The sequence below is a fragment of the Felis catus genome, chromosome D4 (assembly GCF_018350175.1).
Source record: "Felis catus isolate Fca126 chromosome D4, F.catus_Fca126_mat1.0, whole genome shotgun sequence".
In the NCBI taxonomy this organism is placed as follows: domain Eukaryota; kingdom Metazoa; phylum Chordata; class Mammalia; order Carnivora; family Felidae; genus Felis; species Felis catus.
Window position 1 is genome coordinate 72,310,161 of NC_058380.1, and position 24,216 is coordinate 72,334,376.

Genomic DNA, 24,216 nt, shown 5'->3' on the forward strand with positions numbered 1-24,216 from the left:
TTAAGCATCTGACTCTTGATTTTGGCTCAGGTCACGATCTCACGGTTTGTGAGTTCGAGCCCCACCTCGAGATTTGCACTTGACGGTGCACAGACTGCTTGGGATTCTCTTTCTCTCCTCTCTCCCTGCGATTCCCCCTACTTGTGCATGCATTTTCCCCTCTCTATCAAAATAAATAAACTTGAAAAAAAAATTTTAATGGAAAAAAAGAGCTGTTGCCTCTGAGTTAATATTAGATGACTTTTTTCTTTCTCCTTTATGTTTTTATGTAACTGTTTGACTATTCTACAAGAATATGTGATTTTTTTTAATAAATGGAAAAAAACAAAACTATATTCCTCTTTTTTTTTTTTAATTTTTTTAACGTTTATTTATTTTTGAGACAGAGAGAGACAGAGCATGAATGGGGGAGGGGCAGAGAGAGAGGGAGACACAGAATCGGAAGCAGGCTCCAGGCTCTGAGCCATCAGCCCAGAGCCCGACGCGGGGCTCGAACCCACGGACCGCGAGATCGTGACCTGGCTGAAGTCGGACGCTTAACCGACTGCGCCACCCAGGCGCCCCTATTCCTCTTTTTTTTTAAGCTATATTCCTTCTTATGGGGAAAAACATACTGGCTTATCCTTTTTTTTTTTAGAGAGTATGAGCAGGGGAGAGGGACAGAGAGAGGGGGAGAGAGGGAGAGAGGGGGAGAGAGGGAGAGAGGGGGAGAGAGGGAGAGAGGGGGAGAGAGGGAGAGAGGGGGAGGGGGGGGAGAGGGGGGGAGAGAGGGGGAGGGAGAGAGGGGGAGGGAGAGAGGGGGAGGGAGAGAGGGGGAGGGAGAGAGGGGGAGGGAGAGAGGGGGAGGGAGAGAGGGGGAGGGAGAGAGGGAGGGGGAGAGAGAGAGGGAGGGGGAGGGGGAGAGAGAGAGAGAGAGAGAGAGAGAGAGAGAGAGAGAGAGAGAGAGAGAGAGAGAGAGAATCTTAAGCAGGCTCCATGGCCAGCATAGAGCCCAACATGGGGCTTGATCCCATGACCCTGGGATCATGACCTGAGCCAAAATCAAGAGTTGGATGCTCAACTAACTGAGCCAGCAAGTTGCCCCTGCTCTGTCTTGTTTTAGGAGAAACAATCACTACAATCAAAACTAAATTCACCTCTACTTTCTTCCAGAGTTCCATCCTAGGGTAACAGCTCCATCCTTCTTGACACAACTCTTGCTAATGTAATAGCTGAATAAACGAAGAACCATTTCCAACATCATGCTCAGAGAGGCACTGATCATGAACAAACAGCCTGAACTCAAAGGGCTACCCATTTCCTTCACAATCTTGCCAATATCAATAGTTTGCTTAGGAAAACCTACTTTATAGATGCTCCAAAGCTCCTGTCCCAATTACTCCTCCCAAAAACTTTAAACGAGTGGAGCAAAAAAGAGCCATGTGTGCATATTTTACCACATTCAACAGGGCCTTGGGAAAGAACATGGGATACCCATATCCTGGCGCTTGAGCGAGCAAGAGGCAAGAGTGAAGTGAGGGGGATGCTCAGCTGTGGGGGGAGCTCAGGTATGCCCCCTCACTCCCAAAGAGAAAACATGGTGCCTTAGTCAAGGCCTCTAGCATTTAAGGAATGGAGCTTTGGTTTAATTATCTTTTGATTCAGAACCTTTTGCCTCTCTCTCCTTCCTAGGAGCAGGGGCCTGAAGCTATCACCTACCACTACTAGGAGACCTCAACAGGAGTCAGGGGGATTCCACAGGGAAGGCAGGCAAGGAGCCAATGGTTATGAGCAGCGCTCTGGGAAGTGGGCAGCAACAGTCCCCCAGTGCACTTTTCCTTAGGTTTATCTTTTCTTGCTTCTTCCTTCTTTCAGAGTAGTGAAACATAACACTTTAGTAATGAAACCAAGCTAAAACAAAGGATTAGGATTTGGGGAGGGGCACCAGGGTGGCTTAGTCAGTTGAGCCTCCTTCTAACTTTCAGCTCATGTCATGATCTCATGGCTTGTGAGTTCGAGCTCCTTGTTGGGCTCTGTGCTGACAGCTCAGAGCCTGGAGCCTGCTTCCGATTCTGTGTCCCTTTCTCGCTGTGCCCCTCCCCCTGCTCATGCGCCCTCTGTCTCTCTCTCTCGCTCTCTCTCAAAACATCAAAAAAAAATTTTTTTTAATACATAAAAAGTATTTGGGGAGCAAAATCCCATTTGGAGACAGCACCAGGAGAAACCTCAGGACAGCTGCAAGCCTATTGAGCAATACCCCACGTAGAGCCAGCAGAGTCTCGTGGGACTACGCATTTGTGCCTGAGGCCACAGCAGGCGGCTCCAGGACCTGAAACAACAGGGCAGCTGAGAAGCTTGTGGGCAAAGGCTCACACAGAAAATAGGCTCCTGACCTGGGAGAGAAACCAAAAGACTTGTCCTGGCGGGGGTAGGGATTTACCTCTTAGAATGAAGGGGTTTACTTTACCATAGGCAGACCTACGTGAAAGAGGCTTTGAGCAGAAGGTTCCAGGAACTGCTGGAATAGCAAGGCATTCACTCCTTCTAGGTTTTTTTTTTTTTGTTTCCCCTTCCCTTTTCCCCATTTCGCAGTCAAGGCTGAAATGCTATCGCATTTCTCCACAAGAAATGGTATCAGTCCCATGATACTGTGGGAAATGAGCTGACAAGGAAGAAGGCTGTGGCTGCCATCAGAGTCAAGATGGATTCCCAAGATGTGGGCAATTCAAAGGTTCAGAGAAGACAGTTTGCAGTTTGCAGCAGCCCTGATAGGGCCCTGCCTCCCTGGAGTTGTGCTGGCAGGGACATGACAGTGCCCACATATTCCCTCATCAATTTCATTTCTCTGGACTTACTGTCAGGTCACCCAAGCCAAACCACCCTCCCACTGGAGGTGCCACACAGCCTCTTCCCCTGCAAAGTTTCCATGTTCCCCGGAAGTTGTTTGGGGGCAGCCCTGGGGACCAAAACGTCTGCAGGTTCTCTGTAACTAGAACCCCTACAACTCATTCCTCACCTCTTGCTGGTGACATCCAAAGAGGCCTACCTGCAACCAGCTCCTAAAACGGGCTTAACCTCTGCAAAGTATGATAAACACCGGGTCACAGGAGTTCTCAGAATTCAGGAATTAGGATCCATATCCTGTGATTCCAGACAAACACCAGGTAACTGCTGATGCCCCCAAAACTGGCTAAGCCTCTGCCCCAGATAAAGTCCACTGACATTTCTGTGGCAACTGTGACTCTTTTTTTTTTTTTTAATGTTTATTTATTTTGAGAGAGAGAATGAGCAGGAGAGGGGGCAGAGAGAGAGGAGAGAGAGAGAATCCCAAGCAGGCTCCGCACTGTCAGCACAGAGCCCAGATATAAGGGCTCGAACTCATGAACCATGAGATCAAGACCTGAGTCGAAATCAAGAGTCAGATGCTCAACTGACTGAGCCACTCAGGGGTGCCCCTCCCCCCTTTTTAAGTGGCAACTGTGCTTCTGATACAAACTCAGTATCATTGAGAAAAGTCATCCACCAGCTTTTACAAAGTCATAACTGGAGACTTCAAAAGGAAAAGTCATAAAAATGACTGCCAATGGATATGGGGCTTCTTTTGAGATGATGGACATATTCTAAACTTAGATAGTGGTGGTAATTGCACAACTTTGTGAATATACGAAAAACCACTGAACTGTATACTTCAAAAGGGTGAATTTGATGGTATGTGAATTATATCTCATTTTTTTATTTTTTTTTAACGTTTATTTATTTTTGAGACAGAGAGAGACAGAGCATGAACAGGGGAGGGGCAGAGAGAGGGAGACACAGAATCTGAAACAGGCTCCAGGCTCTGAGCAGTCAGCACAGAGCCCGATGCGGGACTCGAACTCACGGACCGTGAGATCATGACCCGAGCCGAAGTCGGACGCTTAACCGACCGAGCCACCCAGGCACCCCTATCTCATTTAAAAAAAAAAAAAAAAAAAAAAATCACTAAATAATTACAAGAAGTAGAACAAACAGAAGCAGAGCCTAGATTAGGATTTTGTTCCAGAAAGATTAGTTCTTATTAGGCTGACATCTACTTGGCCCCTGCATAAAATATTTCTTTCTTCTTCTTCTTCTTTCCTTCTTCTTATTGTTTTAAAGTCAAATGCATCCTTGGGAACTACAGTCTTCTACACAGTTATAAAAGTTTTTCCTGGCAAACTCCCACAGCCTTGAAAGCACAATTTCCAGTATCATGTCCTCCAGAAAGTTCCCTGATCCCTTCCCTGCTTTCAAGGTAAGAGCCCCAGTGGATTCCAGATTCCAGAAGGTAACCTTTGCTTACCTACAACTAACACTTTCTAATGAAATTAATGGTCTGCCATCACCTCCCGCTGGCACAGCCATGGCACACAGGCCGTGCATGAGAAATGTGTATTGAATGAGCTGAACACAACATCATCATCTTGTAAGGTTTTTTTAAAAAAAAATTGGTATTTTTTTTTTAATGTATCTAATTTAATTTTGCAGCATTGCACTCTGGCAATCATGTAGCAAGTGGTCTGCTACCTAAAACAACAATTGTATCCCAAAATGTTTTCTCTAAGGGAATGTGGTTCATTGATGCCAAGAATAAATCAAATGTGCTACCCTTTGGGGGATTTTGACCTTGGTACAGGTCAAGAAGGAGAATGAATCAGAGCATCAGGATCTGTGCTTCCTGGTGGGTAAGGAGATAAAACATGTTCTCCTCCCCCTTCCTTTTCTCTGAAAATCTTTAAATATCACAAAGCTTTTAAGCAGAGTCATTAAGTCTATGCAAAACCATCTTAGAACCAGGAGTCTTTTCCTGACTTTCTTCTTCCTTACTGTTCATAGATTTTGTTAGAAAACCAAAGACCTATAGTGTCATACATGCTGTGAAATAGAGTCTGGCTAATAGAGGGCCCATTGAAAATTAGGATTTTGCCGATCCACTGTATTCAACCAACATATGCCCAAAGCTTCAAAACTGAGATCCAAAAAGTTGCACTCCTCACACCTCATTCCCCATCTCTAACAGGGCTGTGCTCTGATCTCCCAGAAGCCAACATCTGAATGCCCACCCCCAGGGCCCACAGTGTGCATAGTGGTGAGTGCCAGCGTCACCCCACGAACACCCCACCTGCAGATGGCATACCATCTCTGAGAGTACCATTCAAATGCATAGAACAAGAAAAAGAATATTATACTCAACTCCCATAGACCCGCTCCCTCAAGATTCAACATTTACATTTTGTCATTTAAGATTCCTTATAGATCCTAATAACAGCAGGTAATACTGTTACTAGATATTTCAGCATGCATCTCCCAAAATAAGAATATTATCCCAAACTGGGGTGCCTGGCTGGGTGGCTCAGTCCCAGTTAAGCGTCCAACTCTTGATTTTGGCTCAGGTCATGATCTCACAGTTGTGGGATTGAGCCCCGAAACGGGCCCTGCAAGGGGTGTGGAGCTTGCTTGGGATTTTCTCCCTCTTTCTCTCTCTCTCTCTCTCTCTCTCTCTCTGTGTGTCTCTCTCTGTCCCTCCCCCACTCACTCTCTCAAAAATAAACATTAAAAAAAAATAAAATTAAGAATATCTCAAATATCACAGCTAACAAAATTAACAATAATTCCCTAATATTAACTAATACTCAGTCCACATCCAAATTTCCCTCATGGACCTTTTTTTTTTTTTTTTTTTTTTTACTATCTAGGTTTTTTTTAATTTTTTTTTAATGTTTATTTATTTTTGAGACAGAGAGAGAGAGAGAGAGGGAGACAGAACATGAGCGGTGGAGAGGCAGAGAGAGAGAGGGAGACATAGAATCAGAAGCTGGCTCCAGGCTCCAAGCTGTCAGCACGGAGCCCGACCACGGGGCCTGAACCCACAAACCACAAGATCATGACCTGAGCCAAAATCAGATGTTCAACCAACTGAGCCACTTAGGCACCCCGCTCATGGACCTTCTAAACAAAGGAGGGTTCCTCCCTTAAATCACACCCTGTCCCAGCCAAGCCACCTCCCTCCTCCCCACCCCAGATACTGTCCCGCCATCACCAGGATGCTATCCCTGCAGCCCCCTTCTTGAGTACCTGTGCAAAAGGTGCCATCATTGGGAATGAATGTTTTGTTGTTATTCGTGGCTCGATATCCTTCTAGGCAAATGCAATAAAAGCCTCCGAGCGTGTTGTGGCAAGATGTGTGGTTTCCACAGACCACAGTGGCTCCAAACTGGCACTCATTTTTATCTGTTGATACATTGAAATAACACACAGAAAGGGCTATCAATCCATACCACGTTCAACAACCCAGACTGTTCTGCTGTGCTACAGACTCAGGAGTTCCTATTGCATTGGCAACGTCTCAGTGATCTACCCCCCAGCCTCTTTTCTTTTCACCAGGCCTCTCACATGATAGGGCACGGGCCCCTTGGAGCGTGCACGAGGTGTATATAAAACCACAAGAGAAACCCAACATCTTAATCTGATCATTCATCTTTTTTGAAGACTGGGCGAAGGGGATTCTTTTTCAACTTCTCCGTATTTAAAAAGATTTTATCATAGGCCTGGGGAAACGAATCCGCAGCATCCCATTTTTCCAGCTCCACCAGCCATTCTCTTGCTTTTTTCATGAAAGGCAGAATAGGACGAGTTTGCATCCAGTGATTAGCCGGAAAATTCGTTACTTCTGAGTTACCAGGAAACACAATGGAATTAGTGCTTAAGCCTCATCCGGGAGCAGGGCTAATAACAGTTCCTGCTAATCGTCAATGACCCATGTGAATAATATTAGTCACCCAGTGAGAAGGAGCTGAAAGAGAGGAGCTTGATGAGTCCACAGAAGCCTGCCCTGAATATTTTTAATTCGATAATTTGACAGGGATGTAAAATGGAAGTAAACCTCCCTCCTGTCTCTGTTCCGTAGCTCAGGGGTCAACAAACTTCTTCTGTGAAGGACCCATCATCAGTCTCTGCTTCCATGCTTTTGGAACATGAGAGCAGCCACAGACAATAAGTAAATGGATGAGCAATGTTGTGTTCTAATAAAACTCTATTTACAAAAACAGGCAGCAGCCAAATTTGGCCTGCAGGCCAGACTTTTGCTGACTCTGCCCTGGACTCTACCATCAGAACTCCTGTGACCAGTTTCTTATTCATTCTTTCAGAGCTGATCTATCCAGCTAGTTTTGTTTTGTCTTGGGGGGAGCAGGGGAGGTCATCAACTTCTTCGGATTGTTATTTGGTGTTTCACTACAGCACTGGTTCCTTCAAAGCACTTCAATCGCGTCTCATAATTGCATTCAATTCCTGCCAACTCAAAAGTACCCTCCCCAAAATCCAGTGTTCCTTTTTTTTTTCTTCCCCCTCATTTTCCTTATAGGCATTATCTTTTTGGAAATGTAACTGAACATGGAACACAGTTCATTGTCAAAACCGTCTACGGTGAGATCTGCACGGAACGGTAGAGAAACAGAACCCTCAAGTCACAGCCAGGCCAAGTTTCCAGTCCAGCTTATGAGCACTGCACTGGGCTTTCAGACCCAAAATGGCATATTCCTGCCCTTTGCTATTGTTTCTGACACTCATCTCCCCTGCAGATTTCCCCAGCACGGATACTGGGTTTGTAGAGAATTCTAAATTTCTTGGGTCCCCTGACTTAACACCAGGTTACAGCAGGCCTGGCAGACATGTATTCATGCTACGGTGTGGTCTCAGCAGGCCAAGTACTGGGATACGCAGGGTCCAGTGTCTGAGAGCGAGTGTCACATGAATTAATAAAGCCCCTTCATCCCATTAGGAGAAGCTTCTACTCAGAAGTCAAAGAAGAATCGAGAGTGGGGTGGCTTACGTGGGAGGGGGACTGTATTAGGGGAAGGAACAGAAAAAGCTTGTCCATGCTGGATTCCAACCTCATTTCCAAGCCCCTGCCAGCCATCTGCCAGAGGAGAGGGGTGGGGGAAATGCGTCAGGAGCCTCAGACTGCAAGGCAGCCACGATTCTCCGGACAGAATCCTAAAGAAAGAGGGTCAAAGGTGACACCATTCCAGTCTGCAGGAATGGGCAGTGATGTGTGACTGTGAAAGCGTGTTATCTTTGAAGTAGAATATGACTTTTGGAACTCAGAATTATTATTTTTCTTTAGGTAGAAAAAACCCAAAGATATCACAACAAGGTTGTATACACTGCCAGTGCACAACTGTCAATATTTGTACTGCACGTAATAAGGTTCCTGGGAGAAAACTGTGTTCTCCCAACATTCACTATTATAAATATGCTGTGAGGTTCTCCCTCTCTCTGAGTTGGGCTTGAACCTGGATATTGCCCGACTCTCATGGCATAGTGGACACCATGAAGCAAAAAATAATCTTAGACACTTCTAGACTAAAGGTCTTGGTATTCCTTTAAGACACCCAAGACCCCAAAGGGCTACAACTATAAAAAATCTGGAGGATGGATTCTGGTAGTCATAAGACTCTAAGCAACAGTATTTCACCAATTAGCCAAGAAGTCCAATAGGCAATTGTATTTTGTTTTTCCTCAGGGTACTAATACTCATCGTTTTGCACCAAAACAACCAGGAGAAATTTAGGAATACAACATTCACTCAAGTTAAACTCAAGACTTGAAACATTTCAAATTTGTGTTAGGTCAGAGAGTTGCCAGAGATTCAAGTTCAACAACCCTCTAACATTGAAAGATACGTCCTTGGAAATGCTAAAGAAAGGGGTTCGGGGAAACACTAAAGGAAAGGAGTATTATAACAGACAAAACTTCTTGTAAGAAAAACACGTGAACAAAACAACGTTTTCCCCACAAGGAAGTAATAAGCTCTCTAATACTAGAGAATCTTATTAGTTGATTCAACTTTTCATCTTGACCCGGGATTCAGAACTTACCAACGCAGTGAGTCCTCCCATTGCCCACAAATCCGTACTTGCAAATACACATCTTCATCCCTTCTGTTTGCTTGCAGGTAGCATGTTTGTGGCAAGTGGCACAGACATCTAAACCTGAATCATAAATTGTATATTTCAGGAAAAGAAAACTTCCACATTTTTTTTAAGACACAGAGACAGAGCATGGGTGGGGGAGGGGCAGAGAGAGGGAGACACAATCCGAAGCAGACTCCAGGCTCTGGGCTGTCAGAGACCCACATGAGGCTCGAACCCATGAGCCGTGAGATCATGACCTGAGCAGTGAGATCACGACCTGAGCAGAAGTCGGACGTTTATCCAACTGAGCCACCCAGGTGCCCCAGGAAAAGAAAACTTCAGTCCAATTTTGGGTAGTAGACATTTACAATGAAAAACCAAAATTCGAATTGCAAAATTATAAAAGATAGATCTGATCCCATCCTTAAAAACCTGCAACAAAACAGCTACTCACTGACCACACAGTAAAGTGCAAATATCTCTACCTGGCAATCAAAGCTCTTAACAGTCCGACTCTAAGCTAATCCCTCCAAGCCTCACTGTTTCCAAACCCAAAACACACACAGTATTCTCTAGGCAGGAGGCCAATGACCCCTTTTTCCCACCCATGCTATCCACTGTCCTACTTCATGCTGTAGTCACGGTTTGCCCTTCAACTAGAATGCCTATCCCACCTTCTCTCTCCAGCTTGTACCCATTCCTGTTTCAAGACACCCCTTAAACATCACATTCTCCCTGGGGTCTTCCCCATTCCTCCGTTCTTGGGGAAGATTAAATGTATCTTCCTCTGTGCTCCACTAACCCTTGTAAATTCCCACATCCACCATGTAAATTTGTTATTATACACTGTTCCAGCTCTGTCTTCCCAGCTGCATTTTATTAATGAGCTTCTCCTCAAGGACAGGGATTATGTCATTTGCCCACATATCATCATGGCACAGTATAAAAACATTCAATATACTTTTATTGACCAAATGGATAAAGGAACCTGTAATCCTACTTGCTACAACTCAAAGAGCAAGTGGAAGGCAGAAGAACTCATCTGTCTATTACCCTATCATTTTTTCTTTTAGGGAAAAAAATGAATGTGTTTAAAATGTCATTGAGGGGCACCTGGGTGGTTCAGTCAGTTAAGAGTCAAACTCTTGATTTTGGCTCAGGTCATGATCTCACAGTTCGTGAGTTTGAGCCCCACGTGTGGCTCCGTGCTATCAGTGCAGACCCTGTTTGGGATCCTATCTCTCCTCACCTCTCTCTCTGCCCCTCCCTCACTCTTGCTCTCTCTCTCAAAATAAATAAACTTAGAAAAAAAGTGCCATTGAGATAATAGCCAGGTCCCAGCCAGATGACCAGATCCCAATTACTCACATAGGCAGCAAAAATGTGTGAGGCTAACACACACACACACACACACACACACACACACACACACACACACACACCTACCAGACCGTGATCCATATATGCCCCAAGATCAAGAATTTCTACCTGAGGCTATGTGGGATATCACATTGTCCTCCGAGTGTCTGTAATTTCAGGAGTGGCCTAATGAGGACAGTCTTTGAGCATGAAATTCCATCTTAGCCTTGGCCCCATTACCACCCAGCTAATAAAGACTTAGCCCTCAGGTTGCTCTAAGCAACTGAGACAGGGAGATTTCCAAGGACAGACAATCCCTGACTTACGATGGTTCACCTTACAACTTTTCAGCTTTACAATGGAGCAAAAGTGATACACATTCAGTAGAAATTTGAATTTTTATCTTTCCCCAGGCCAGTGATACGCAGTGACCCTCTGTCATGATGTTGGGCAGTGACAGCCAGCTGCGGCTCCCAGTCAGCCAAGCACTCAGAAAGGTAAACAACCCATATGCTCAGGAACCATCCTGCACCCACACGGCCATGCTGTTTATCATTTTCAGTATGGTATTCAATAAATTACATGAGATATTCAACATTTCAGTATAAAATAGTTAAGTGATTTTGCCCAACTGTAGGCAAACTTGTTTTGGGCGAGTTTACGGTAGGCATGGCTAAGCTACAATGTTTGATAGGTTAGGAGTATGAAATGCATTTTTGATTTAGGAGATTTTCAAGTTAGGATGTAATCCAATCATGAATTCAGGAAGATCTGTACTGCTCATTAACCATGCCTGCTTTTTCTTTTTTTTTTTTTTTAAGATTTTTTTTTCAACATTTATTTATTTTTGGGACAGAGAGAGACAGAGCATGAACAGGGGAGGGGCAGAGAGAGAGGGAGACACAGAATCGGAAACAGGCTCCAGGCTCTGAGCCATCAGCCCAGAGCCTGACGCGGGGCTCGAACTCACGGACCGCAAGATCGTGACCTGGCTGAAGTCGGTCGCTTAACCGACTGCGCCACCCAGGCGCCCCTGCTTTTTCTTTTAAAACAAATATAACACAGAAATGAGACAAACCACTGCTTATCACTAAGGGATAGGAAATTAACCACGGAATATTTACAAAATGTGTTATATCCCACACCATTACAAAAAAATGCAACAAGGTGCAAAAAAAAAGTAGAGATTGTAGAGGACATTCTATCTGACTACCATGTAACCATGTGATAAGACTACAAAATAAAACAAAAGATGAGTGTCCCCCCTAAAAAACCTACTTGGGAACTGCAGAACAGTCTCTTAAAAAATGCTCAGGACTAAGAGGATAGCAAAATTGAATGTTTAATACTAGATATAAGAAGGTATTTACTCCAGAAACTTTTGGGTTTTTCATGGTTTGGTACTTTCATATTATTAAATTTTTTTTTTCAACGTTTATTTATTTTTGGGACAGAGAGAGACAGAGCATGAACGGGGGAGGGACAGAGAGAGAGGGAGACACAGAATCGGAAACAGGCTCCAGGCTCCGAGCCATCAGCCCAGAGCCTGACGCGGGGCTCGAACTCACGGACCGCGAGATCGTGACCTGGCTGAAGTCGGACGCTTAACCGACTGCGCCACCCAGGCGCCCCTGGTTTGGTACTTTCAAAGAGAGAAAGAAAGCAGCCAGCCAGGAAACACACACACACACACACACACCCCTTAGAATTTTAATGCAAGAAATTCAGGGGGAAAATAAATTCCTAAAAGAAAATAGAGGTTTATCTGGGGAGAAGGTGAGGAATTAGTAAAGAAGAAATCAGGGGCGCCTGGCTGGCTTAGTCAGTGGAACATGCAACTCTTGATCTCAGAGTTGTGGGTTCAAGCCCCAGAATGGGTTTAGAGATTACTGAAAAATAAGATCTTTTAAAAAAGAAAGAAAAAAACTATATTCAAATTCATTGGGATAAAAAAAAAAAAAAAAAACCTTTCCCCAAAGTCAGTGCATCATAAAGACTGGTAGTCATAACTCAGTGAAATTGGTGAGAGGAAAAAAGCATATGCAAACACACAACATTAGGAATAAAAAAGAGCTTGTAAGAAAATACACATAAAAGTTTTTTTATTACAGGGGTACCTGGGTGGCTCAGTAAGTTGGGCATCCGACCTTGGCTCAGGTCATGACCTTGTAGTTCATGAGTTCAAGACCCACGCCAGGCTCACTGCTGGCAGCGCAGAGCCTGCTTTGGATCCTCTGTCCCCCTGCTCTGCCCTTCTCTCACTCATTCTCTCTCTCTCTCTCTTTTTAAAATAAACATTTTTTTAAAGGTTTTTCTATTACAAATGACTTTCCAATTGAACACTGCAGACTTAATACATTCTCAAAGCCATCCCCCCCCCCCCCCCCCGAATGACATCTAGGACCAGAAAGGCATAAACTTTGGCAGACAAGATGATGGCAAATGAGGATGTCAACAATATTTCATAAGATGGAGGAGATGGACATACGGGAATGTCCTGAGAAGAGGAACTAAGAGCTGACCCCAAAAGGCTCAGGAATTGGGGCCACTGAGCACTTTAGAAGGCAGGAGTAAGGGACAGGCTCAAAGTGAAGGAACTAGGTGTAAATATGGATAAGGAGTATGGGATACCCAGTTGCCCTCGCTAACCCTGGAATAGAACAGAGTTGTACAACCTGGAGAAATGGACCAGAGAGGCTCCGGATTATAGGGGCAACAGGCAGAGCTGAAGTGAGAATGCATCCCCATACCTAAATGTCCATCAGGTAAATATATGTAACCATTTTAACATATAACATTTTTAAACAGTGCTGTAGGACACTCAATTCATAACCACACGCAACCAAAATTCTGGAAATACTTTTGAAAAAATGGATCCTGGTCAAGTCCACAAATCCACTGTGATCAACCATATAATGATGAACATTCTTCTGTGTATGTATTGTGCAATAACAGAAATAAATACCATATTAATGAAACCAACAACAAAATGACAAAATGTCTGAGTTTTTTTCTTATATGGAATATTTGTCTTTATAAACATGGAAGCATTTTTATACATCCAGTTCCAGAAACTTGTATCAGATAGAAAAGGATTATTTCATTCAATCCTTGATTGAATCTAATAAACACACACCCAAAAATTAAGAAATAAAGTAGTGCCACCCACTCAGATAAATTAAAGGAAGTCCAGTCTGAAATTAGTGAAGGACAGAATGTAAAGTTTTTTAAATAAATTGAATTAAGTTCAAGTTCATTCAATAAACAGAACCAGACAAAATAAGGCCTTATAAGAAGGCAGTCAGATAGGGGTGGGGGGGTGGGGGGGCAGGGGGAAGGAAGCACTGGACCTGAGACTCCAAATTGAATCCTAAATCTAGCTGAGTCTGATTCATTGTATGACCTTTAACAAATCATTGAACCTCTCTGGATCTCAGTTTTTTCTTGTGTAAAACAAGGGCTTTGGGCTTTTCAAATTTTATTAAATTTTTTTTTTCAACGTTTATTTATTTTTGGGACAGAGAGAGACAGAGCATGAACGGGGGAGGGGCAGAGAGAGAGGGAGACACAGAATCGGAAACAGGCTCCAGGCTCCGAGCCATCAGCCCAGAGCCTGACGCGGGGCTCGAACTCACGGACCGTGAGATCGTGACCTGGCTGAAGTCGCCATCAGCCCAGAGCCTGACGCGGGGCTCGAACTCACGGACCGTGAGATCGTGACCTGGCTGAAGTCGGACGCTTAACTGACTGCGCCACCCAGGCGCCCCTGGGCTTTTCAAATTTTAAAGAGCATTCAAATCACCTGGGGACAGACGATGTTAAACTGCAGGCTCTGATTCAGCTTGTCTGGGTGGGGCCCTATAGTTTGCAGTTCTCACAAGCTCCCAGGGGAACCACATTTTGAGCAGAAGAGTTTAAGTGGGCTCCAAAGTCCTTGCCCCCTCCCTAATCATCTGAGACTTCACCCTTAGTGATGAGGGAACATAAGGCAAGCTGAGGGCAAAGTATAAACTAACAGCATCCCGTGCCCCATCCCCCAGGTGGGATGTGTGTGATATTCCTCAGACACTCCTGGCTGGCCAACAACAAAGGAAAGGAAAGGAAAGAAAACAAATGGTTGACTGAAAAAGATCACAATCCTGCAGGCCAGGAGTCTCCTTCAGTTTACGTTCCTGGAACCCTAATATCAGCCTCATCAAGATGTAAGGGAGTTTAAGTGCTTGCCATGGTAATGTGGGAAACAAAGGCAAATGAAAAATTAAATTCCCTTACTGCCTACAGCCCGATGACAAGTCCTTGAAACAGGCAGAGTGACCTCCCTGTAGGAGCTCAGCTGCCTCAATGATGACACTTTGCTAGAGGCAAAAGAGAACCTTGGCTTAACATTATCCTGACTGCCCCCCCTCCCCAGGATCCTGAGTCTCCTTAAACACATAAAAATTCCTTTGCAAACATCCTTTATCTTTAACCCCCAAGTATTTGTTGGCAATTATACTCCAAATATGTGGCCCCTGATATGTATCTCAAGTGTCTCATGACTGAGGTTTTACTAAGCAATACTAAATGACGTTTTCCTAACAACAGTTAGCCCCTCAAGGTCCTGGAAACCTTGTTTCCAAAATACCTTAGAGACTTATGCTGTCCCTAACCTCTTCCTAACCTGAAGGTATATAGTCACTCTTCACAACCCCAGTGCAGCTCTTTCTGCCCACATATCCTGTCCCCGTAGTTTAATAAAATCACCTTTTTGCACCAAAGATGTCTTCAAGAATTCTTTCTTGGCCGTCGACTCCGAACCCTGACCACCCCAAAACCCCATCATTAGGGTACCTATCTTAATGACCCACTAGGAATAATTTAGCGAAGTATAACCCCAAAAGGACAGTATTTGGCATGTTTGGTTCAATAAATGTCTGTTCCCCATACCAGCAAAGAAGACAACATGTAGAGGCACCTGGGTGGCTCAGTCGATTAAGCATCCAACTCTGGTTCAGGTCATGATCTCAGTTTGTGAGTTCGAGCCCCGCATTGGGTTCTGTGCTGACAGCTCGGAGCCTGGAGCCTGCTTCCGATTCTGTGTCTCCCTCTCTCTCTGCCCCTCCCCTGCTCAGGCTCTGTCTCTCTGTGTCTCAAAAAAAAGGAAAAAAAAAAAAAAAGACAAGACATACACGAGGCTACCAAAGGCTTCTCAGACTACCTGCAGAGGGGAAAGCAGCTTCCAGAGGAAGAAGGACTTCAGCTAAATCTTGTTATTCAGCCATAATTAACCTAGTCTGTAGGGCCTTACACAGCAGCTTCTGAGTTCTAATTGCTTGAGGAACTAAGTAGCCTCTTGGGGGGCAGCGGAAAACAACTTATCCTAAGGAAAGGGGCAGGAAGCACAACTCTAATCCAAGGGCGGGGAGAAAAGACAGGGCGGGGAGGGCCACATCTGAGCACACAACAGTTCCACTGTTCACCAGCCTGTAGCTCAGTTAAGAATCACATAGAGCTGGAGTGACCCCTTCATCCCGGTTTTAATACTACAAATCCTATGACCCAGAAAACACCTCATTAAGGTGCAAACCCAGACAGCTGGTCACCCGACCTGGGAGAGCTTGTTAAAACAGAATCCCCAGGTGGGAGGTGGGGAGGCGGGGAACACCAGAATCCCCAGACATTCTCATTCAGTAGGTATGGGGTGGGGCCTGAGAATCTGCATTTCTAAGAAGCTCCTGGGTGGAGCTCCTAGTGTGGTCCACCACACTAACAGCACTGCAAGTCTGGTTCAACCAGACTTGGGTCAGAATCCTGGGGAAAGAAAAGGCAACACTGAAGATCTCTTTCACCAAGTCTAAACTGATGCACAGCATAGCTGGACAAGGTGAGAGATATTCCCAAGGAATGGGAATTCTCCAGGCCAACAGAAAGACTGCCATGCCTTTGCATGAGGGGAAGTGGGGTGGGGGGAAGGAGGTGTAGGGAGGCAGCTTCACATCCATACCAAGGATGACTTAATTCTGTCATGAAGAGGTGGCAGCCATGCAGTAACCAAGGGCACTCGTACGGAGGTGAGGGACCCCCATCCCCCACTCTAGGGATACCTAGAATTACTGGCAGAGACAATGGGGACTCTAAGGTCTAGACAGACAAAAAGGCTAAGCCCTTTTTGTTACTATTATTGTGCCCCCAGCAAGGACAACCTAGATTCACTTCCCTTCAGCACTCCTTATCAACTAAGCCAGCTAAAATCACATTCAACAGTGAGAGAACGAGACAGCTTTTGGTGTCTCCACCTAGACTGGAGGACTTCTCTCTTGCTCCCTGGTTAGGTGATCTCAGGCAAGATAAACTGTCAGTCCTCCAGTTTTAATCTGTGAGATGCAATTGTGTCACGAGGATTAAATGAAAAATATAAATGCTGTATGAACTCTAAAGCACTAAACAAAGGGCTAATTTACATGAATATTTATGCCTCTTTCCGTTGATGTTGCAATTATTGTTAGAAACAGGTCATGCAAGATGCAGTGCCTGCTATTTGGCACAGTGGTTAAGAGCAGGGGGAAGAGACATTATGCCACTTGCTGGCTATGTAATCCTTGAGAGGTCTCTGTGCCTCAGTTTCCTGTAATTCTGAATGTGAGAATAATAAAAGCCCACCTCATATGGCTGTTGTGAGGAATAAAGAATAAATGAGTTAATATACGTAAAGCAATTAGAATATGTTAGATGCTATTATAACCACCACTCAACAATTCCGTTAATGAATAAATGAAAATAGTGACAGCTAGCCAACTCCCAATTATACTAATGAAGAGGGTGATGGAAAACTGCACTTGTGCAAAAACCCAAAGCAGTATCTTTGTGTGGACAGATGCCTACCTATTCATGGGGTTGATATTCTAGGATCCATAATACCTTAATTTACATATTCACCCCCTCTGTCTTCTCCACATCCTTCCGGCCTTCTGGGTAACACCTGACTCAGACCTTGGAAGTGTTCAGCGTCCTCACCCTTTCAGCCCTACTCACCACCCCCTCCTCTCCTCTAAGCACCAAGTAGACCAAACCTCAGGATGGAATGGAGGGTGGCAGCCTGAGCAAGACATTCTCACTCTGTATTTCTTTCCTTTTTTTAAGTTTATTTATTTATTTTGAGAGAGAGAGAGAGAGAGAGAATCCCAAGCAGGTTCCATGCTATTAGCATAGAGCCCAACATAGGTCTTGAACTCTCAAACCATGAGATCATGATGTGAGCCAAAATCAAGAGTCTAACACTTAACCAACAGAGCCACCTAGGCGCCCTTGCTCTGTATTTCGATATGCAAGCAACGATTTAAATGAAATAACAGCACATGGGCTCTGACAACACAATGAAGAGATTGTGTCCACTGCCAAGGGAAGAAGGTAGTTTAAAATCACAAATGGAGTGCTTCCATTTAAATCTTAATCTAATCCCCAGCTATTCACAATCATACCAAACAAATCCACTGCACAAGCTTCATGAGATCCTGTCTCTCAGGATATACTTGTGGCCATATGTGGAAACACTGCAAATGACCTGAGGAAACAAACAAGCTTAAAACTAAAACATCCAGCTAAAACTCTGGAAGAGCATTCCCAAGTCTTCCACATTATGTAAAACTGCTCTTTTTCTTCCTTCCTTTCTTTTTTTTTAATGTTTATTTTTGAGAGTGAAAGACAGAGAGGGAGCAGAGAGAGGGGCAGAGAGAATCTGAAGCAGGCTCCAGGCTCTGAGCTGTCAGCACAGAGCCTGATGTGGGGTTTGAACTCACAAACAGTGGGATCATGACCTGAGCCAAAGTTGGACACTTAGCCGACTGAGCCACCCAGGCACCCCTAAGTTTATTTTATTTATTGAGAAAGAGAGGAGAGAGAAATCAGGGGAAGGGCAGAGATAGAGGGGGAGAAAGAATCCAAAGCAGGCTTTGCACTGTCAGCAGAGAGCCTGATGTGGGGCTTGGACTCATGAACCAAGAAATCATGACCTGAGCCGAAGTCGGAGGATTAACTGACTGAGCCACCCAGGCACCCCAAAATTGCATTGCTCTTAAAGGACTGCATCAAATTCCTGAAATGAATGGAACTTGAGAAACCTCAAATTGGGGCGCCTGGGTGGCGCAGTCGGTTAAGCATCCGACTTCAGCCAGGTCACGATCTCGCGGTCCATGAGTTCGAGCCCCGCGTCGGGCTCCAGGCTGATGGCTCAGAGCCTGGAGCCTGTTTCCGATTCTGTGTCTCCCTCTCTCTCTGCCCCTCCCCCATTCATGCTCTGTCTCTCTCTGTCCCAAAAATAAAATTAAAAAAAACGTTGAAAAAAAAAATTTAAAAACCTCAAATTCTCTCCTTTCCACATCCCCAAAAAAACAAAACAAAACAAAACAAAACAAAACAAAACAAAACAAAACAAAACCATAGCCTCTGCTTTAAAATCCCCCAAGACAGAGTGCACTCTCCTCTCGGGCAAAGCGATTCTTGCAGGACAATGTGGACCACCATACATTTCTCTTCCCCACCCCAACCCAGGACTGACATTCCACATCAGGAACCTGCAGTCTTTCCTTGTGGAAAATGGTTATAGGGCCCTCAGCTTCCTTTTGCCCTTTTGCCCTCTTGTGTCCCCTTTCCTGTTTGACCAACACCAGCTCACAGTGGGGCCCCCCACACGTGGCCTACAGACCAGGAACCAATCCTAAGTGCCCCAATTTCAAAGGTTTTGAGTTAAGGAGCGCTTCATTGAGGCCACGCCCTAGGTTGACATCCAGCATGTCACCCACTAAGCGTTGCCTCACACCTGACTCACACTGTCAACCAGATGGAAAACTTCTTTTTAATCCATGCAATTCATTTCCCCTGTCTCCTCTGCCAATAGGCCACTTGCTACCTGGGGCTACAGAGAATGGGGAACCCATTTTAGGATTTGACCGGAAGGCTGAAGACGTGCCCAGGGCCAGGTCCCTGGAGATGGAAGACAGGCTACAGGGAGGATCTTCTTCATCAGCTCGAATTCGGCTCCCTCACCTTGAGCAACTGTAAATCATTCCAGAACAACTCCCTCCCTCCCTCAACCATTTCTCTTCCCCCCCCCCCCCCACCACCCCCGGGGCTGAAGAGTGACTATGCTGCTCTGACTCAGGATGACAGAGTGAATAAGAGGCCTATGAAATGCATGATTAGTGACATCATGTGCACTTTACAAAGCAAGAACAATTTCCTCAGGCCTCTGCCCCAGTGTTCCCTCTAGATTCTCAAGGCCTCTGCCTGTCCTCCTTCTGGCCTTTCGAACCCCAGCCAGTCCTGAGCCAACAAGGCCCCTGCCACTCCCGCCTCAGAGCCCTGCCAGAGAAGGGAGAGAAACAGGACTGACTGGTTCCCATCCTAGCCCATTCCTAACCTTCCCTCCCCTGGGCTTGGCACCCCACCCACCCACCAACACCCTCCTGCTCTCCCAACTGTGCAACTCGCACTTCCCTCACACTAGGGCCCTCTGAATAGAGCTCCTCCACTCTCTTCCCCCAAACACCTTGGATAACAATTCAATGTAATTCAGCACATGTAACCAATGAGAGACTGAATCTATAAACAGACAATGGCCAGACCATATACAAAAATAGAACGCTGACCCACAATCTGCAGCCATCAGTCCAGGAAGTCAAACCACAACCTCTGTAGCTGTAAGTCCCAAATTGGTCAGGATTTAATCAATAACAGCCGGCTCCCCTAACTGTTGCCCTCACTTCAAACTTAGGACCAATCAGAGAAAGCCAAATATACTCCCGTAACCAATCACAAACAACGCCTGCTGTTAGTAAAGCCACCGCCAGCTTCTCCATGCCAACAGGAAGCCTTCCCCTTCCCCTTTGATCCACTATCAAGCTTTTATACACCTCTGCCTGTTTTTGAGTCTGATAAATGTAAGTGATGCCGGCTGACTCTCCTGCTATAGTAGCAAACTCTATATAAAGAGCCCTCGCCTGTTCTCATTTGGGTGGGCTTCGTTTACTTTCATACCAAACTCCTAATACAAGGCCAGGATCTCTACTCACACAGAGCTCTTAGTCTAGTAAACAACTACATTGCAATATGGTATCAGTGTGTAGAGTAAGGGTACCATATAAATACGTACACAAGTGTGAGAGTATCCCATACAAGTATGGTACACAGGGACAGGCAGGGTACCGCTGGTGCTGCAAGGGAACTGGACAACTTCCGGGGCAGGGGGGAGGGGGAAGACAACTGGGCTGGTTTTGAAATATGAATAGCACTCACTAAGTAGACAGCTTGGGAGGAGGGAAGGGCAGTTCTCCATTCTTCTCCCTCCCTCCCCTCTCAGAGACTAAGCTTTCCCACTTGTAGCCCAATTTTGCTTTTTGACATGCTCCATTAAATACCTCATTTGTTTTTTAATTTTCAGTGTCTCCCTCTCTACGGAATGATACCCTTCATTCTAAAACGTGCTTGTGTCTTCTTTACCACCACCAGCCAGCCAAATGCTATCTTCTCTTTCCTTCTTCTTTTTTTTTTAAGTTTTATTTATTTAAGTAATCTCTACACGCCATGTGGGTCTCGAACTCACAACCCGAGATTGAGAGTCGCATGCTCCTCCCACTGAGCCAGCCAGACACCCCTCCTTCTAATTTCTTTGAAGCGTATCCTTTTTTTCCTACTTTTTTTAAGTGTTTATTTATTTTTGAGAGAGAGACACACAGCATGAGTGGGGGAGGGGCAGAGAGAGAGGGAGACACAGAATCCAAAGCAGGCCCCAGGCTCTGAGCTGTCAGCACAGAGCCCGACACAGGGTTCAAACCCGTGAGCTGTGAGATCATGATCTGAGCCGAGGTCAGACACTTAACCGACTGAGCCACCCAGGTGCCCCCCTTTGAAGAAAATCTGTAAGAGCCAACGGATGTCTCCGCACTCCCTCGAGCTCTCTGCATCTAGCTCTCAGCCTCACTGCTCTACTCTTGTTAACCTCAAGGCTTCAACTGACCACCAAGTCTCCATCACTGGCACACACCTATCATCCACAGTCTTAACGTCCTATTGAGTTCAACCTCTCCAGAAGCCCTAACATCACCTCAAATTCAAGAATCCAAAATGACTTATCTTTCTTCCCAAACCTTCTTCCTCCTCCTACAGAACCATATATCTAAGTTCACGCAGTCCCCAAACCTTAGTGTCCCCTTTCTCTTCTGTTCCCTTGCACCTTAATGTCTGTTAGGTCCTTCCGTTCCACTTCTACTTCATTATCTCCATTCAGTCTCCTTCTCCTGCTGTCTTTACAGTGGGGCCAGTCTTCAGGAATTCCAGGCCAGCTATTACAACTTCCTCAGTGCCTCTAAGCCTCCAGTCATGCCCCACACTGTCCACTGGAAGGAAACATGCCCTTAATAAAACCAGATTCTTCACGTTTGGAAATGAAGAAGGATGACTACATAGGGAGAGGAGGCTCAGCGGGGCAACCCTGACTTCCATTTCCCGAAACTCACCCGATAGTAGCCTTTAAGGATGACCTTAGGTAGTAATTTTGTTCCACTGTCTTAGCCCAGTCACTTGATGGGACCACGCTGGAGCATTTCCTAGGCTAGAGAATCTTCACACAGGTTCTGAAATTGGCCCCAAGCATCTACAAGTTTGTCTGCACTCTGCCACGTGCACCAAGTCCGGGAAGGAAGTTAGAAAGCCTACCAGAATACCTGATGTACCAAAATGGCCATCCCAGAAGGTTAAGCCATCAAGAGAAATGTCCACCAGTGATAGTAAAAGTTGTAGTAAAAGTAAAAAGGTAAAGAGAATTTGGGGGAACAGGAGTCGGAGCCACAAAATCCCCCCATATCTCCCTTCGTGGAAGTTCCCTTCCACCTTAGGATGAATGGTTTTACTAAGAAAGCTGGAGGGTTTTGTTATTCTCACTTTTTATGTCACTCCCTGTACGGAAACCTCCAATTACTTCCAATGGCTTCCCAGCACCCAGGAACAGCTAAGTCTAAATCCCTGGGTCTGCCAGTGAAGGTGCTCAGGCTTCTGCTGAATTCAATCCGCTTTTCCACCTCAATTTCCCACCCATCTTCTACATTCCAGTCAGACTGAAATCACAGGCCCCATGCTTTTACACCTCCGTGTCAATCCTCACGTTGTCCCTTCCATGTAGAATTCATTCGTTCGATACGTATTTATGGAGAGCTGACTGTACCCTCTGCTATGAGCTGGAACGCCTTTTCCCTCATCTTCACATACCCAAATATTACCAAGCCTTGTTTGCCCAGTTCAACAGTCCTCTCATTCATGATGCCACCAGATTCCCCAAGCTAGAATTAATCTTGCTCTCCTCTGACCACCTACACCTTCTCGGAGCACTTAGGGCAGTCTGCCTTCCGTTACGGTTACTTGGGTAAATACCACCGCCCTTAAGGGTTCGAATCCTCTTGTGTAACTCGCACCACATGTGACAATAGGTTTCAATTGTCTGGAAATGGTTGACTTGTCTGCGGCCTCCAGAATACGAGCTCAATGAGGGCCAGCGCAAGGACATCACATCCTGCACAGGGAAACTATTCAAGGCCCACGTGTTGGATGAATGACTTGGTTAAGGAATGCTTTATTCCTGTAAACTTCCTTGCACTTCTTTCTCACCACATTAGCATCTGGGTCTTCATTAAGGTGAAAAAAAATTAAAAGGCAGAAAGAAAATTGCTTGGGGTAAAGAATTTGTCGTGCAAAAGCCACAGCAGGGCAGGAAGCGTGACAGTGCAGCCGGAACGCCCTTCCGCGCCCTTCCACACCGGGCGCGGCTCTCCCCAGGGGCTCGCGCTCCCGCCTACCCCCGCCTCGCCCCAGGTCCCCGGGCGCCGAGGGCGAGGCAGTCTGCGACAGGTTCCCCCCACCCCCACCCCCCGCCCCCCGGCGGCCCGGGGCGAGGGCGGGGAGCCCCTCCTCCGTCCGTGCGCCCGCCTTCCCGAGCCCCAACGGCCGGAGGGGGCCCCGCCTGCGCTCCACGCCCCGGCACCGCGCCCGCCCGGCCTGGGGGCGGGGAAGCGTCCGGGGCGCGCCCGGCGTCGTCGAGGGCCCAGCGAGGCACCCAGCCGGCGCCCCTGCGCCTTGCCCGTCCCTTGCCTGCACTCACCGTCGGCGCCCCGCGCTCCGCTCGCGCCGCGGGCCAGGCCGAGCAGCAGCAGGAGCGGCAGCAGGCGGCGAGGCGGGCGGCCCGCGCCCCGGGGCCCCCGGCCCATGCCGCCGCCGCCGCCGCGTCCCTCCTGGCGCGCCCGCGACTCCTCCCGCGGCCCCGAGGCGCCGAGATAAGGCGGCGGGCGCCGCGGGGAGGGGGCCGGCCGGCCGCTTCCGGCGCCGCGCAGTGCGCGGAGAGCGCCGCGGGGTCCCGAGGAGGGCGCGGGCCCTCCCCCCACCGCGCGACCTGCGCGCTCTGCGCGCCCGCCAGACGTTCGTTTGCTACGCGCCCCTCACTTCCCCGTGCACCTGCTGCGCGCCTGGCGCGAGGTGGCCCGGGGAACACAGCGGTCAGAGAGACACGGTCCGCGCGGAGGTTCCGCAACTGGGAACAGATATCCAGCACACAGTGACATAGCTGACCCTAGAGTCCCGGACCGTGCCAGGAGGAAACGTCTGCCGTGCTTCAAGCATAGGAAACGAACTGGAGATCTGAACCTGCCTGGGGATCAGGGTGGCACCCCGGGTGGCAGCGGAAGAGGGGTGAGAGGCAGAAGGAGCGGGAATCTTCGAGGAGGGGAAAAGAGACCTGGGGTGAAGTGGCTGGCACTCCAAGGGCAAGGTGAGAGGGCAAGAAGCCAAGTACCCAATCCACAGAAGCGCGGCAAACAACCAGGTGACAAGATTACACCAGGCAACCGAGCTGCGGTGGGGGAGGAGCTAACAGGAGTTCCTACTGCACCCAGGATATTCAGCCTGGGGCGTCGGAAGGCTTCTTGAG

The 24,216-nt window shown here is 46.8% G+C and overlaps 1 protein-coding gene across 17 annotated transcripts in view; it reads right to left on the reverse strand.

Annotated features, from left to right (window-relative positions):
- SUSD1 (sushi domain containing 1) overlaps positions 1-23,707 on the reverse strand; it is a 282,880-nt gene extending 259,173 nt beyond the window's left edge. For 16 of the 17 annotated variants that reach the window (XM_045043333.1, XM_045043335.1, XM_045043334.1 and 13 more), the window contains exons 1-3: positions 23,395-23,616; positions 8,877-8,990; positions 6,073-6,228 (exon numbers count right to left, since the gene is read on the reverse strand). In XM_045043333.1, coding sequence (XP_044899268.1) covers positions 6,073-6,228; positions 8,877-8,990; positions 23,395-23,500 — 376 coding nt within the window. In that variant the 5' untranslated portion in view covers positions 23,501-23,616. Of the gene's footprint in view, positions 1-6,072; positions 6,229-8,876; positions 8,991-23,394 lie in introns of all 17 variants that reach the window. The other variant, XM_045043338.1, reaches the window with a different exon arrangement.
- Between the last annotated feature and the right edge of the window lie 509 nt (positions 23,708-24,216).